The sequence below is a fragment of the Balaenoptera acutorostrata genome, chromosome 7 (genome assembly GCF_949987535.1).
Source record: "Balaenoptera acutorostrata chromosome 7, mBalAcu1.1, whole genome shotgun sequence".
Lineage (NCBI taxonomy): Eukaryota > Metazoa > Chordata > Mammalia > Artiodactyla > Balaenopteridae > Balaenoptera > Balaenoptera acutorostrata.
The window spans coordinates 107,708,484-107,724,168 of record NC_080070.1 but is presented as its reverse complement, the minus strand read 5'-3'; the positions used below and the strand labels follow the sequence as shown (position 1 = coordinate 107,724,168).

General features: G+C 43.6%; 1 protein-coding gene across 3 annotated transcripts in view; it reads right to left on the bottom strand.

The window, feature by feature from the left end:
• HECW1 (HECT, C2 and WW domain containing E3 ubiquitin protein ligase 1) overlaps positions 1 to 15,685 on the bottom strand; it is a 314,499-nt gene that overhangs the window by 97,981 nt on the left and 200,833 nt on the right. For all 3 annotated transcript variants that reach the window (XM_007187728.3, XM_057549480.1, XM_057549481.1), the window contains 4 exons: positions 15,131 to 15,231; positions 12,131 to 13,483; positions 7,206 to 7,307; positions 2,133 to 2,283 (listed from right to left, as the gene is read on the bottom strand). In XM_007187728.3, the coding sequence (XP_007187790.2) occupies positions 2,133 to 2,283; positions 7,206 to 7,307; positions 12,131 to 13,483; positions 15,131 to 15,231 (1,707 nt within the window). The remainder of the gene's footprint in view (positions 1 to 2,132; positions 2,284 to 7,205; positions 7,308 to 12,130; positions 13,484 to 15,130; positions 15,232 to 15,685) is intronic.

Below are 15,685 nucleotides of genomic sequence, written 5' to 3'. Positions count from 1 at the left end.
TGGCCGAGGGAATGTGGTCACCGCACACTACTTTGTCCACTCCGCATTTTGCAGTGTGCGTCTCCTTGCACAAACACATTTGCCTTTCACAATCACCCTGTCAGGAGTCAAGAGAAACTCCTTCTTGCAACACTGAGAAATATTTCCATCTTGCTGTGAGAAGGTGATGAGTGTAAATTTCTCCTGCTAACCAAACACATGCCCCCCTGTGTGTGATCACATCTGCGATGGATAAAAGACTGACAGTATACCTTCTGCGGCTGCCATTATCAGGCCAAATCACTGGAAAACTTTAAATGCTTGAAAGCAATAGGTTAAAATAAGCATTGAAGAGCCTGAATACTTATCTGAAGGTTATCTGACCTTCCCTAGGTAGGATTTTTCACAAGAAATAAGCACTTTCTCAAATCGCTCAGTTCCTTTTCTTTTTATCTGTCCACATGGATGCAGCAAACACAACTTCTTATTCAGCAAAGTCTGGTCTCAGCATGTTCAGTCCACTGGAGGGCACGGGGGTTTACACATCAAAGCCTGCACACTTCTCTAGAGGCCTGGTTCAGGATGGATTTGGCCTCACTTTTATATTATACAACCTGAACATTGTGAACAAACTTCCAAGGATTTTTATGTCACGGGTCAAGGTGTTTACTTCTGCTTCTGGTTTACTGTTTTGTTTTAGTGTTCAAACTACACCTCTTGTAGATATAGACTGATGCTGCTCTCCGTGTTTCTTAGTCTGGTAAATCATTTCAGCTTATCTGTCTGGCAAGACAGACCTTGAGGCTATTTCTGCCTATGGCATCTGAACACAGTCTCTATGTAAAATGAGCTTGCTGTGTCCTCTGCATTTTTAGTTGTAGGAGTCTTGTTGCAATCACCATGAAAGGACACTCCCATGGATTTTGGTGCATTTATATTTAATATGTTCTTCCTTGTAATATGCTTTCTTTCTGTGGGAATGACTAGAGAAATACACTGCCAGTGAAAACCCATTACGGTTCTTATTAATGACTTAAACACTCAGGTACTGATGGGGAAAAATGGAAAGCAAATGTCTTCCAAATGCTCAAGCAATAAAAGAACCCTTGGTGATTTTCACCTAAAGCATCCTTCTCTCTCTACAACAAGAGTAACAAGAAGTTTAATTTTTTGTTTCTGTGTAATTTTAATAGGATTGAATTGTCTACTTTTTTTTCTGGAGGCTACAGTTAACTTTCAAAGAATATTTGTTATCAATAGCTGTGTCCCCCAAACCCAGTTAGTTATTCTTTTTAGTCCCTCTCCACCTTTTTCCTTTATTTTACACTAGCAAGACGTCATGTGGATACATATGAAGTTGGGCCTGCAGTCTGCATTCCTGGCTACTAAAAGTATCCAAAAGCCACTGCCCTGGTCTTAAAGAAGCAAGATATTGGGTATGATGCTCGTACTAGCTTATGGCATGGGAGAGGTGCTGTTTAGGGCCTCATTTGCATGTTGAAAACAAAATGACATCTTTACATACTTACTAAAAACTAGTAAGGGGTCTAGTTTTTAGACAAAACAATTCTCAAAAAGTATTTTTAAATGTTTCCTTTTCTATGATGAAAGCTTTTTAAGAATGTATATTTCTGAGTATATAGCAATTTTGGGACCAGGGTAGGCATGAATATACAGATTTATGAGACAGCTTTTTCTCCAGGCAGCTTTTAGTATTCTGTTAAACCTATCCTTGGAATGTTTTCAAACTGTTTGGGTTCTGGACCTGTTTGAGAATCTTATGACAGATATGTATGAGTCTGGTAGAAAAATGTGCAACCATGTATAATTTTGCATATAGTTTCTGGATGGTTCCTGGAACACTGACACCCTCAGTGAATACCTGGGTGGGTGTGGTCCATGGGCCCTTGGCTAAGAACACCTGTGTTCGAGCCTGGGCCGTCAAGAGGATTCCCCATCTTTAGATGACACTTAGGCTTAGCTTGTCTCCTCACCAAATTTTAAATCTAGCTTTCCAGGTACTAACTATGAATGGGTTAATTACTTTGCAGTTTCCTCATACAATCTGAGCAGGAAAGTATGAAAGGGGGTTTCTTTAGCTGCCCTTCTCCTTTCACTGGTTTATAGGGGCTCACGGCATGCTGATCACCCACCGTCTGTTAAGTTGCTCCATCTGCTGGATGGACCCGGATCTCCGCATCCCGTCGGGGGTGGCTGCTGATGTGGGACGCTGCCAGGTGGTCGTGCGGTTCACGTGGTCCACATAAAAGACCCGCCCGTGGCTGTCAATGCGAGCTTCCCAGTCTAGTGCATGACGAAAAGGCAAAAAGAAAAATCAAGGACAAACTACGGATCCACGTGAAACAGACACCACTTCCAGGTCTTTTGCAGTTAGAACTCACCACTGGTGACTTGCTGAAGACCAAGCACTGCCCAGAGCACCTGGGTGACCTCTGAGGCATTGGCACGGAGTTGGCATTCCAGAAAAGAGCCCATGGGACTCAGATTCTCTGCTGGGCCATTTTAAACAGTAACTGGGGTTACTCAAGTATGACCTGTGTTAAAATTCTAACAATTTCTAAAGAGAAAATGGAATGTTTATTTCCTTCTTTAAAAAATTCCATCTTGTCAATTTTTTTGGCTACTCAAATGACAGCTGGAAGACTGGAAATGTCCTCCGGTGACAGCTGACACTCTGATGCTGGAAAAATCCTTTCTTTTCTAAATCTGATGGAGGATGGCTGCTCAGAAGGGAATAATGGCCCTCATAGTAAAACCAGGTTTGACTACAGTTCTAAAATGCACTGTATGTGCAGCTTCATATAACCTCTAGCTAATACTTAGCAGCCTTAACTGATTGCCATTCCACTTGAGAGAAAGAATGGACACATTCAATACTTAGAGTTGTGAATTCACAGTGTATGTTCAACCCACCTGTAGCTGCCAAATATCTCTCGACCAAAACAAAACCAATCACGACTATTAACTAGCTTTGAAGTATCTCTTTGTTGATAAGTAACTATCCCAAACAGTAGAGGGAGCCCAAGATAAAGCTAAATTCCTTTACTTCTCAAATTTAAACAACAGCAACAAACTAAAAGGTGGAAGCATAGATGATACAGTCCATGATAAATGTAGGAGCTGGGCTGGGGTGATAGGATGAAAAAGTCCTCAAAACTGAGAGAGCTGGAAGTCATATGTACGCACCTGAGCTTAACAAAGATGAGCAATGTCTGCTGTACAGAGATGGGCAAAGCTTTTAGGGTCCACATGTAAAACTGTGGTGGAAATAACAGCTTCATGATAAAGTTATGCTGAAAAATACGTTAGACTAAAGAAGAAGAAGCAAAAATGACTGCAAATGAGGAAAACCATTCAGGCTTTTAAGTGAGAAAAGCCATAGCTTTTGGGAGTAGGTCAGATATTTAACAATTCTGTTGAAAAAGTATCATTCAGGTAATGACATAGCAACGCCCAATTGTTTTTAAAATGAAAAACTCAATATATTTGGTATAGTTATGGTTTGATATCTGTGTGGTTCAGCTGTTTGAGAACGTTATGGCTTATGTCTGACATTTACTTGAGGGATTGCCAAATAATGCCCAAGGAAAACTAAAAATACCAGAAAACACCAAATTCAACTTATAAGACAAATTGAAGGAAAAAAATGTGGTCAGATTGTATAAATATATTCTAGAAGGTTGTGATTAAAATTGACTACTAGATGATCCAGTTGTCAACTGTTAGTTGTAAATGTTAATTAGCTCATTGATGAAATTGTATATTTGTGTAACTACTAGGTAATTAATCTCAAGCCAAACATTAAAAAATTTCAGTGATTTCCAAACTAGCAGCAACTGGGTGTTTTTTTTTTTTCTTGAACCCAACATGACTGTCATCCAACAAAGAATGAGCATTAATCTTTGAAGAGTATCGTGCTACTCAATTCAGTTGAACAAACTCTTCCTTGTACTATGAACTAGAGACCATGCCAGGTCCTGAAGACACATTGCTGACTAACACACATCCCTGCCCTCCAGGTGCCCACAGTAAAGGAAGGATTCCTTCAAAGACAAGCCTCCAGTCTCATAGATTCTCCAAGGAAAATAACTCAAGTATGGTGCAGCGATAATAATAATTTCTCTCTATGAGTTTCAATATTTCCAAGGCACACACGAAAAAGAATGGCAAGCCAGACAGTTAGGCCCTCTTGTCAATACATTAACTACCTGGAAGGCAGAGTGCTAATTAAAACTCTTATAAATAATCAGAAAATAACACCTAAGTGCAATTAGAGATTCTAAGTGTGTTTTCTGGGTTGCTTTGTAAAGAATTTGCTTTCACATACTGTATAAACAGTATCGCATAAAGAAAACATGTTCCGAATGGAACTTCAGGCCTCAGCATGTCCGATGGACTTGGCCCTGTGATGCCAAAACAGACTCCTGAAAATGATACCTTTATGGATGACCTTGGGACAGTTAGAGTCATTCATGTGTGTCCATTCATTTGTGGTTGGGGAGCCTTGTCAGATATTAAACTATGTATTTTCCATGAAGTCTAAGAACAATGTAGAGCCTAATAATGTATCCTATTTTAATTATTATACCAAGAAAAGCCTGTAAATTTGTACTTTTACATTAACAAGTGCAATACCATGTTTGTAGTTTAGACCTTTATCTTGAACTTCAGTTGCATCTCACTGTCTTCTTGACACTGATACCTGGATAACATCTCAAATATAACACGATCAAAACCAAGCTTCAGCTCTTTCCCACCCAAACCTGTTCTATCTGCAGCCTTCTCTTCCTTTCTCAGTTAAAGGAAGCTCCATCCTTCCAGGTTAAGACTCCTGAGGTCATTCTTGACCCTTCTCTTTATCTCACACACCACATCCAATCTGTCAGCAAATCTACCCACAAAATATCTGGCCAGAATCTGACCACTTCTCACCACGTCCTCTGCTCCCCACCAGCTCAAGCCACCACTGTTTCTCACCTGCAAGAACGTTATGTTGGGTCTCAGGCTTCAATGTCAACACAGAAAACCTTTTAAGTCCTAAGTTAGGCAATGCCACGTCTCTGCTCAAAAACCTACAACGTCCCCCTTTCATCCACAGTAAAAGCCAAAACCCTTAAGTGGTCTACAAGGCCCTAGGGGATCTGGGCCCCCGATAGACGGACCTCTTCACCTGCTGCTTCCTCACTTCCCAAATCTGCTCCATCCAGACACGCTGACCTTCTTGCTGTTTCTCAAACCCACCAGGCAGGCCGCTCTGTTTGCTCAGAAAGCTCTTCCTCCCCAATACTTGGGTGGATAACCCTCTTACCACTTCTAAGTCTAGCTTCAAATGTTGCCTTCTCAGCGAAGTGTACCCGACCACCCTATTTAAAATGGCAAACCAGCCACCACCACATGCTCCAGATTCCCCTTACCCTGCTCTGCTTTTGTTTTTCCACAGCACTTAAGACCATCTGATGTGCTGCACTATTTCTTCATTTATTCTTTTTATTGTTTATTATCTGTCTCTACCAGCCTAGACTGTAAGCTCCTTGAGGGCAGGGATCTTTGCCTTTTTTGCTTACCTAGAACAGTACCTTGCATAGAGTAAGCATTCAATAAATACTTATTCAGTGAATAAATATCTGATGAAGTCATCCATGTACTATGTGAGATTAAGAAAATTCAGTTGTTAGCTTCACTACCAACTTTTCTAATATTTTTCAGTGTCACATGGACAGAAAATTGACACCTATCTGGAAGAAATTTGTTTTCATTGTCAAAAGCAGCTTATATAAAGCAATTCTTTAAAACAGAATATATTATATTCAATTATCTATAATATCTGTATGTATAACTAGTTATTACTCTTGCATGGATTGAAGGTCAGTTCATGTACACACCCATTGATAGGTTTTTTTGTTGTGGGAAAAATGTTCCTTTCTTGGAGAGAACATGCTATAGGTATTTTTCTAAGTAGGAAGTATCTCTAGTGACACTGAAATTTTACTATTCATTTATGGAATATCCATAAATCAATGCATAAAGAAAGAAATCAGGCATCAAAAGTTAAAGAACATAATGTTTGTCTTGGTCTCTCCAAACAAATGTGGTACTCCTTTAAGTTATTCTACATATTAAAGACACTGTTTATCACTGATAAATTACAATTGAATAGGAGAAGAATGGTGTAAATGTAAAATATATCACATTGCCAAGAATAGATGAATTAAGGAATAAACCTTTCTTCTTTCAAAACTGTAACGGCTTAATGTAAGCACAGGCAAAAGAATGTAAAGAAACACTGATTCCTTGCATCCTGGAAAGATCTTGCAGTTGTAAAATTTATCAAATTTTAAAGGTTATCTTTGCTTGAAAAATGAGCCCAAACCAAAACAGGGATGTTCTAGAATTCATGAACATATCTGATGCTAAGTGAATATATAATGTCTGGGGTGTCATTTCCTTCTTACAAATGTTATATATAAGGGAATATTACAAGGGTAAATTACACTGGAATGATATCTAGAGACTACCTAGTCCAAATCTAGCATTTAGCAGATAAGAAAATTAAAGCTTTACTTTACAAGTAAGAAAACTGAGTCACTGAGATTGATTTTCCCACGTTCAAATGACCAGTTAGATAATTATTAATTACACATTACAGTTACCAGGAGAATGTGCTGTTGAATTCTATCCCTAAAGATGATATTTTGCCTGGAAACCTCTAAGAACTACAGAAAAAATTTGAGGCTGTCACCTATTGGTGCAAATTAGAGTAAGGAAAATGCAAGTTCATGGGTCCTGATGGGTTGAAATGTTTTATTATGTGGAGATGCTTGAACCATAAAAGGTCCCATGGAGAATAATAGGATTATTCCATCTTGAACTGCAAACTTTTAAATATAATATAGTAAAATTTGCGAATTAAGGGTCATGAACAGTTTGCAAGGACTAGTCAAGTCTTGTAAAGAAATGCTCTCCATTTCAGAAGTTGAAGGGCGCTGAAAATACTGGGTTTTCTCATTAAGATCACATCCTGAAACCATACGACAAAAAACCAACCAACCAACCAATTTCTACGGTAGGCGCCATATTGGTTTTTGATCACAGTGTGAGGTGTGGAGTGGAGGGAGAGTTTGGATGTTTATATACAAAGTTCATACTGACCTGCTTAGACTTGATGGGAAGAGTTATGAACATAGATTTTCAAAACTAAAGCTTACTTGGTGGAAGAGGCTCATCGATTGTTGGGTAGTGGTGATGTTCAGGCCTCAAGGAAGGAAGCTGGCTTACTGGCTGGGAATTATGGAGTATAGGACATTCACCTATGGACAAGATAGTCGAGACATTCAGATTCATTCATTGCCATGGCAACGTCAGCAAAAAAGCATGACTGTAAAACAAACTACTGCAAGAAAAAACCCCAAAGAGTGGGCAATTGGGGAGACTGGGATTGACATATATACACTAATATGTATAAAATGGATAACTAATAAGAACCTGCTGTATAAAAAATAAAATAAAATTCAAAAAAAATAACAGCAGGCAATTGATTTTTTTCTGTGTCAGTTTGCTATATACAGAGTCATTCATGAGCCAGTGAATAGAGGGAACTATATTTTTAAAGAAACTCAAAAAAAACAGCCAAACACTCCATGGCTGTGATCTGTACCGCAACAGACCAATAGGTAGGATTGGGGTCTGATTCTGTAACCACCTGAATTTTCTTGAGGGGAAGGTGGCATCAGAAAGGGACACAAAAGAAAATGAGCAGAGCCTGAGTTTAGCTCAGGAAAAGAAACAGGCCTTTTGGAGGGAAGGGCAGCATTTATAAGGTCTCATAAAAGTTCAAGGGGTCTGTGCAAAATGACAGTTCCTTGTTTGGATAGGTTTCATCAGAGGGCTACCCAGAGGCCATCTTTCAGAGATTTTGTGTTTGGAATGAAACTCTTAGCTGGTGCCTTTCTGAGATGGGGTTAAGGAACAAGTGGGCCAAGAAGGTAACTTCTTGTAGTATGGAAGCTAGGGGCTGGGGTACGGAGCCAAGGAGCTATGTCATCTTGTGATTGTTCCAGATTATTCTGAGGAAGAATCTGATAAGCCAGGGTGTTCTGGAAAAAGACAAGAGACGAAGGAAGTAGATAAGAGGCAGGAAGACCGAGACAGGAAAACTTGAAACACAGAAGTGGGATAGACGGAAGAAGAAAGACAGACATGGAGAAATTTTCGAAATAAACATATCCACAGAATGCGCACCCTCAATTTTAACAGACACAGCTAATGTTACTCTTAGGCAGACTTATGATGAACTGAACAATGTTGTACAATGGAGTTCCTACTTCATGATGTCCTCAGGTCCTGGTAACACTGCCTGTAGACTGGCCATGTGGATGGAAGGCCTACAGCACCAGCTGTCTGGGTCACATAATCAGAGGCAATTGCTCTTGATCTCTGGGGAGCTAGAAGGGCCCAGGCCACGAGACAGCTCTCAGACTGGTAACTCCCCACTAACACCATCCTGGATTTCTCACAGTAGCCCCTATTGGCCAGAGGACAAAGGTCAGGCCTTTTCCTTCCTCTGCCCTCCATGGCTGATGCAAATACCAAGTGTTCCATTATTCCTTGGGCCAAAAAGAGAGAAACTGTGAAAAACAGTGGTTAAGATCTTCGTGGGATCTCAAATTTCAAAAATATTCCCCAGAATGTCCATACATGGAAAGGATGCTTATTTCTTCTCACTCTAGATCCACAGAACTGATTTAAAAACATAAAAGAAATTAGCTAGGAAGGAAGTTAGGTGGATTTAATTTAGCCATTTAATTCCTAGAGCTAATTGGAAAACAAAAACAGGGATGTGTTCAGGAACAAAGGGTCCTTTTAAATGTTAAATATATAACATTATTTCTTGTGCAAACTCTGGTGTGTGACTGAAATTCTTGGGGTCCCTGGAGACTAAGGAAAGTCAAGGAAGGTGCCCCTCATGCCAGCACATAGCTCCTTGCAAACTGACTCCTGTTTCAAAGCTGGGCTCTGAATTTAGTGGATACCACACTCATGTTTGTCTTTATATATGTTTAGTGTCAGAAACTAAAAAAACAATGGTACAGTTGTTATGTCACCAGCTGCTGCATGTTTAATTTAGTTTCTGAAAAAAAAAAAGAACAACAACAAACTTACCTCATCATAATTAATTCAACCAATCAGGTTAATTACTCCTCCAAGCTAGTGGAAACATAATAGTGTTGCTTGCTGGAGTTAATGGAGCTGACCCCACCTGCCTGTGAACCCCAAGCAAACGCACTGATGTGACTGATGCAGCTCAGCCAACGGAATGAATGGAGCGCACAGAGGAAGCAAGCAATTCTGTTCTGCCAGAGGCCACGGCTCCACACCATCCCCTTCGCCTCAAACACAAAGCAAGTGTCAGACCTGCTACACCTTCTGAGAAGGAAACTTATTCTAATTTAAAAGGGAGTCTCGCTGCTCATCTACCTGGAGGAACCCTCACTCAGTGAGAGGCTGGGCGCTTCATACGAATCATCTCATTGAATTGTTCTGATAACCCCTTAGGGTACGTTCTACATTTGCGCCCATTTTACACATGAGGCTTGGAGCAGTTAGGTAACTTGGCTAAGGTGTCATGGCTGGGAAGTGGGGGGACTGAATATAAACCCAGGGGAGCCTGATGGCAGGGCTGAGCTCATAATCATATTATGTTACTTTTTTCATTTGATCTGCAGGTTTTAAAAAAACATTTTATGTTGAGATTTAAAAAAAAAAAGGTTTTTATGGAGGGAAAAGCAGCAAAAAGTAGATAAAGAAGACATCCTCCACAAATTGCTGCAGACTCATCTGCGTGGGCATGTATATAGTACATCTACCTTGGCTAACCTTGGGCAAGAATTTGCAATCTTCAAATTCACGGTGAGGGGGCAGCAGAGACTCTTACGGGAGAAGAGGGCACACATGCATATAATCGGGCACATGTGCTTTCTTTGAGCAGGTGCTCTTGGAAACATGGTGGTCAGTAGGGGACACATCTGCCACGCCGATCCCATTAGCCCCGGGGACTCACTACCAAGGGAGAGAAGAACTGTTTGGAGGAAGTCACACGCCAAGGTATGCACAGCTTTCGTGAGATCAACAGTCCTTCGCAGGAATCCTCATATTGCCCTTGGTAACCACCACAGTGAAGCATGTAGGTGCTTCTTAACTTTTTCCGAGTTTACAATCTGCAAAAAATTCAGGAAGCTAGAAATTTCTTTACAAACACAGACTTCCACTATGGCCCTGAAACATTTTCCTGTCCTTTCAGTTAAGGGGATGGCTTCCCCCTGCTGGACTGTTAGGCCCTCAAAGGCATGGGCAGTGTCTTTTTTTGTTGTTGTTGTTAAACATGCTTTTATATCAATGTATACTGAGCCAATTTTCAATTACCCATGTGTGGACTGTCTCCCAACATGGCGGTCAAAGTATACCCATTGGCTACAACGGGTTGACAAACTCCGAATCCAGCCTTGTTTTTGTATGGCTCCGGGCTAAGAATGGTCATTACACTTCTAAAGGTAAAACTGTTTTAAAAAATACCCCTTGGGTGAGAAGAGTTTTTTGATTTTGCCTCTTGACCTACAAAGCCTAAAATTTTTACTATCTGGCCCTTTACAGAAAAAATTTGCTGAACTTTGGTCTAAACATCCCTGGCAGCTCCGAGTTGTGCCCTTGTATGGGTGTATCCCCCAAACTCCTTGTAATATACGTATTTGTAATTCTATTGTAATTACTGAGTGCCTTCCACACATATCTACTGCCAATCCATCTTCCTGTGCCCAGCACAAAGCCTCTGGCTCAGAACGAAGAAGGGACTCAAAACAACCTTGTTAAAGAAAGGAATTGTCCACCCCATTCTCACTCACGGGTGCCTTTCCATATTGTATGCCACTATGGTTTTCCTCCCTGTGTCTCTTTATTACCAATTTCCTTGGGCTTCTCCTTATCCTATGTGCCACTTTCCCTCACCCCTTCTTTCTCTAAAATGTAGAATTGGGCATTGTTAAGTACTTAAAATTATTTCTTTTAAGCTCACATTAGTTCCTGTAAAAATTTGTAGGTGCCAGGCATTTGTTTAGGTGCTGAGAATTCAAACATAAAGAAGCTATAACTCTGGCCCTTGATGAGCCTGCAGTCTAGAGACAAGACCAACGCATTTTGTTTGGAGGCTAATTTAAACAAATTAGAACAGCAAAAGAGCAGACTCTATATTTTTCTCTTTTAAAACAACTGAATTATTTCATATTATTATGTGACTTTTAAATTATTTCCCTTGATGTCACTGTCACTTGATTGGAAGGTGGTTCCCAATTCTGGATAAGGAAATGCAAATTAATTTTATATATGATTCCACAGGCATGACTAAGAAGGAAGGTCTTTGGTTAAGACACGGAATACATTTTGAAACTAAAGGGGGCACCTACTGGATTCGAATCTTACTTGAGACAAAGCGATTTACACATTCATGTTATTCTTCCCTTCCATTAGCCAAAATAGCCCCCAGACCCCCGAAACAACACAAAACAAAACCAACAACAATAACAGAATCAAGGAGACAGAAATCATGACACATACATGTAGGCTATAACATATCCATTTGTACACAGGTTAGTTCAATTCTAAAACAGGTCATCTCAATGTTCTTCCAGTTATATTAACATTTATTGCTAATCTTCAATAAGTTTTGGGGACCAGCAGATACTGACACATTATCCACCTAATGTTGATGATCATTTCCTGCTTATATCGTTTGATACTGGCCTTGATGCCCTGGTTGTTGTCAAGACTACAGGGTAACATGTACCCTATAACCAGTGATCAGTTAAAACCGAGAAGCACACATACAAGTATACACTCACATCCAACTAGCTGTAATTCTTGATGTGTATCTGAGCAGTGGCGGGGTGTCAGCTACCCACAGTCTGGAACACTGACATACACATACACACATGCACACATATATGTACAGGACAGGCACACGCAGCTGCTGCAGCAGCCTCATTGGGGACTGAGCCTCTCCCTCTTGTTTTGAAACCATGCTGGTGAGACCTGCGTCCCCCTGGTGGTCCTATTTTCTCTCTGATCGGGTGTGAGGTCTAACCTTCTCTCCGACTGCTCGGCCCTGCCACGGGGGACTCCAGACCTTCCATGGTTCTGGCCACGCTCCCGGTGGGGGCAGCCGACTCGTCTGGCCACCCGGCGCCGTTCGCCGACTCCGGCTCCAGTTCGGGGCTCTGCACCGAGTCGGGCACCGACTCAAAGGCGCTGTTCTCCTCCTCCTCGTCGTCATCCTGGGAGGAGAAGACGGTGCTCTCGGAGATCTTGGCGCTGTCCACGGAGGAGAAGCGGGTGTGGCTGGCGAACCTGCTGCCGTTGTAGCAGGAGGGGCTGTAGCAGGAGGCGCTGTAGCAGGAGCTGCTGTAGCACGAGGTGCTGTAGCACGAGGAGCTGTAGCACGAGGAGCTGTAGCACGAGGGGCTGCAGCAGGAGGCGTCGCAGCCCTCGCAGCTGTGGTCCCCGCCCTGCCGCGGGCTGGAGTCGCTCTCGCTCCCCGTGCTGGGGAGCGTGTCGCCATCTGGGACCGAGCCGTTGGCCAAGCCCGAGTGGCCCGGGGGCGCCGCGCCTGGAGTGGTCCCCTCGGGGGCCTCTCCATCCTCTTCCAGGGGCGGAGGCTCGGCGGCGGCGACCGTGTCCACCTCGCTGAGCGCCTCCTTCTCCGACGCATCCTTGAGGGTGGCCTCCTCCTCCGCGCCGTCCTCGTCCGCGCTGCCGCCCTGCGCAGAGGGCAGGCTGTGCAGCAGCGTGTGGATGCGGATGTAGTGGGTCCGAGGCGTCTCGGGCTCCCCGCAGGCGGACGCGATCACCGTCTCCAGCTCGGACACAGGCAGGGAGCACGGCCTGCTCTTCCTCTTCCCCGAAGCCCGCAGCGGCAGCCTGTCCTCCCCCTGCCCCAGGGCAGACACGCCCCCCTCCTCCTCCTCCACCTGCTCCTTCTCCTGCCCCCCAGCCGGGCTCTCTGCCGCCGCCTCCTCGGCCACTGGCTCCCCGGGGCTGCCCGGGGCTCGACCGTCCTCCAGCAGCCCGGGTAGGGCCGCCTCCCCTCCCAGGTCCAGCCGCTCGGCCAGTTCTTCCGCGCTCAGGGCGGGCTCCGTGTCCTCTGGCCAGGGGGCCGGAAGCTCCCCCGCCCCCTCAGGCCTCACACAGACCGTGCCATCGTCTCCTGCCTCCGTGGTACCTGCGGCTGCCTCAACCGGATTGGCAAGCTCCAGGCTCTCGTTCCCTGCAGGGCCCGCCGCGCTGCCCTGGCTCAGCTGCTCCGGCCTCGAGGTCCCCGAGGGCTCTGGTGCATTAGTGCCAGGGGGCTCCCCACGGCCGCTTGCCACCAGGCTATTCATGGGGCTGTCCTGAATTTCTGCAGACTCAGGTTCGGTACTCAGGGAAATCTCCTCATCATCTGCGGACGAGAAGAAAATGTCACTGTAGTGTTAGTCTGCTCTGGGGGACTGAGCCATCCTAGGGATTTCTGCCTTAGGATATTGGAGGTAGGCGTTGATGAGGGTTTCCCATTGGCCAAAGCTCTGCTAAAAATACTGCAAGAATGAGTTCTCCTTATGTTAAGGACAACTTGCAGTCATGATATATTTGAGAACTCTGTTTCAAGGAACTTCATGTTTTGGTTAAAATGCCCAAAGCCTAGCACTACCCCAGTTCTGGGCACATAAATGTTTGCTACATGGAAGACCTCAGAGATGGGGGGCACGGTTTATAGTTCCTTGGTGGCTCCAGGCAGGACTAATTATACGGGTTCAGAGTGTTTACTATGGCTGGGTCCCCCAGGGTGGCAGAATGGGGTTCTTAGGTGACCAGAGAGAAGGAAAGGCCAATGATGGGAGCAACCACAGTCATTCAGTGGCTCAGACTGGAAGGTTTCCAACATATGGCAGTTACTGCAGTGGAAGATAAACCAGGTCTCCATACCAAGCACCCATTCAAGGAGTAGCAAGCATGATTTACCTCTACCTTTCCCCAGTTGCTCTACTGGCATCCCTGCCAGATAGGAATTCCCATTTCAAGCCCTAGTGCTATTCACTCATCGAAGAAAAGCAATCTCTCTGGTGCACTGTAAAGCTGTCCTTACTGCTACACTGAAGGAAGAGTCAGTTTTATTCTCAGAATGTAGAAAACGCTGGATTTGAAAGGACGAAACAGTCAAGTGTTTTCTTACAATCTGCTTTGTATACTGGGCATAGAAAAGTGCAACTTTTGCCTGATGAGCGGGCAGTGATAAACTTCAGACCCTGAATTCTCAAAAGCTTTATTAACTTTAATGGCAACCTATAAATGTGGCCCAGGAGGACCAGACAATTCTCAGTGTGATCTACACTTACGAGGGGGGTTGTAGGAGAAGAGCAAGAGGGGAATAAAGAGGCATCTCATCACTCTTATTTGGAGATATGTTTTGGCCTGAAAAACTGAACATGGGATGATTCTCAAGTTTTCTGTCCAACTTATAGTTTTCATTTTTCCTGCAATATTGTAAAAAACCACTGGGTAATCGCAGTTCAACACTATGACATGTATCACCTTCATTCGCTCACTCATGTATGTAATGTTTCAACATCTATTGAGCAAGTCCTATGTGGATGCTGGGAGTAAAATGATAAATTAGACATGGCTCCACACCCACGCTGGCCTCTTTGTCAATTCCCACTCGAGTGTCTAACCCTCTACCTTTGGGTCACCGAATGGAGAGGAGCCTCTCAATCAAGGGGACAGCAGAGACTTCCCTGGTGGTCCACTGGTTAGGACTCTGCGCTTCCCCTGCAGGGGGCCTGGGGTTTGATCCCTGGTCGGGGCACTAAGATCCCACGAGCCATGTGGCATAGCCAAAAAAAAAAAAAAAAAAAAACATAAAAAGGGGGACAGCAACCTGGCTTCCAGAACAGATCACTGGCTTCCAGGCCTCAAATGGAGAAGACAGATAGAGAACCACAAAACCTAGGACATGACTGGAGAGAACCATGGTTATTGTATTTTGGGGAAAGGAACCATGCTGTGACACTCGGCTAGGACAACACGTGAAAGTACATGCTGAAAATACCTGGGTGGATGGAGGAAGTGATCTCAAATCGGAACTGCAGCTGTCCACTCACGTGATCTGTTGGAAGCCTGCGGCCAAGTGTGTAGCTGACGACCCTGTCCCTAGAAGGAAATAAGCACCGTCACAGATCTGGTCAATACCTGTCCTCCTAAAGACCACGCAGTGTGCTTTCTGTGTCAGTGGGTGAAGCAGCCAAGCCCAGGGAGGCCCTGCTCTTAGGAGGTGGTGATCTGCTCGGGTACATATGAGATGGTCCTAAGGGAAAGATGGGAAAGTACATCTGCTCAACAGCGATGAAAACCTTCAAGAAAATCCTTATCGAATACTCCTAAGCAGGATCAGTAAACTACAGCCCACGGGCCAAATCTGGCCCATCACTTGTTTTCATAAGGCCATGAGCTTTTCACATTTTTGAATAGTTGGAAAAAAAAAGCAAAAGAAGAGTAGTATTTTGTGACATGTGAAAACGATACGAAATTCAAATTTCAGTTTCCATAAATAAAAGTTTTATTAGAATGCAGCCTTGCTTATTATTAAGTTTACTTCTTGTCTGGG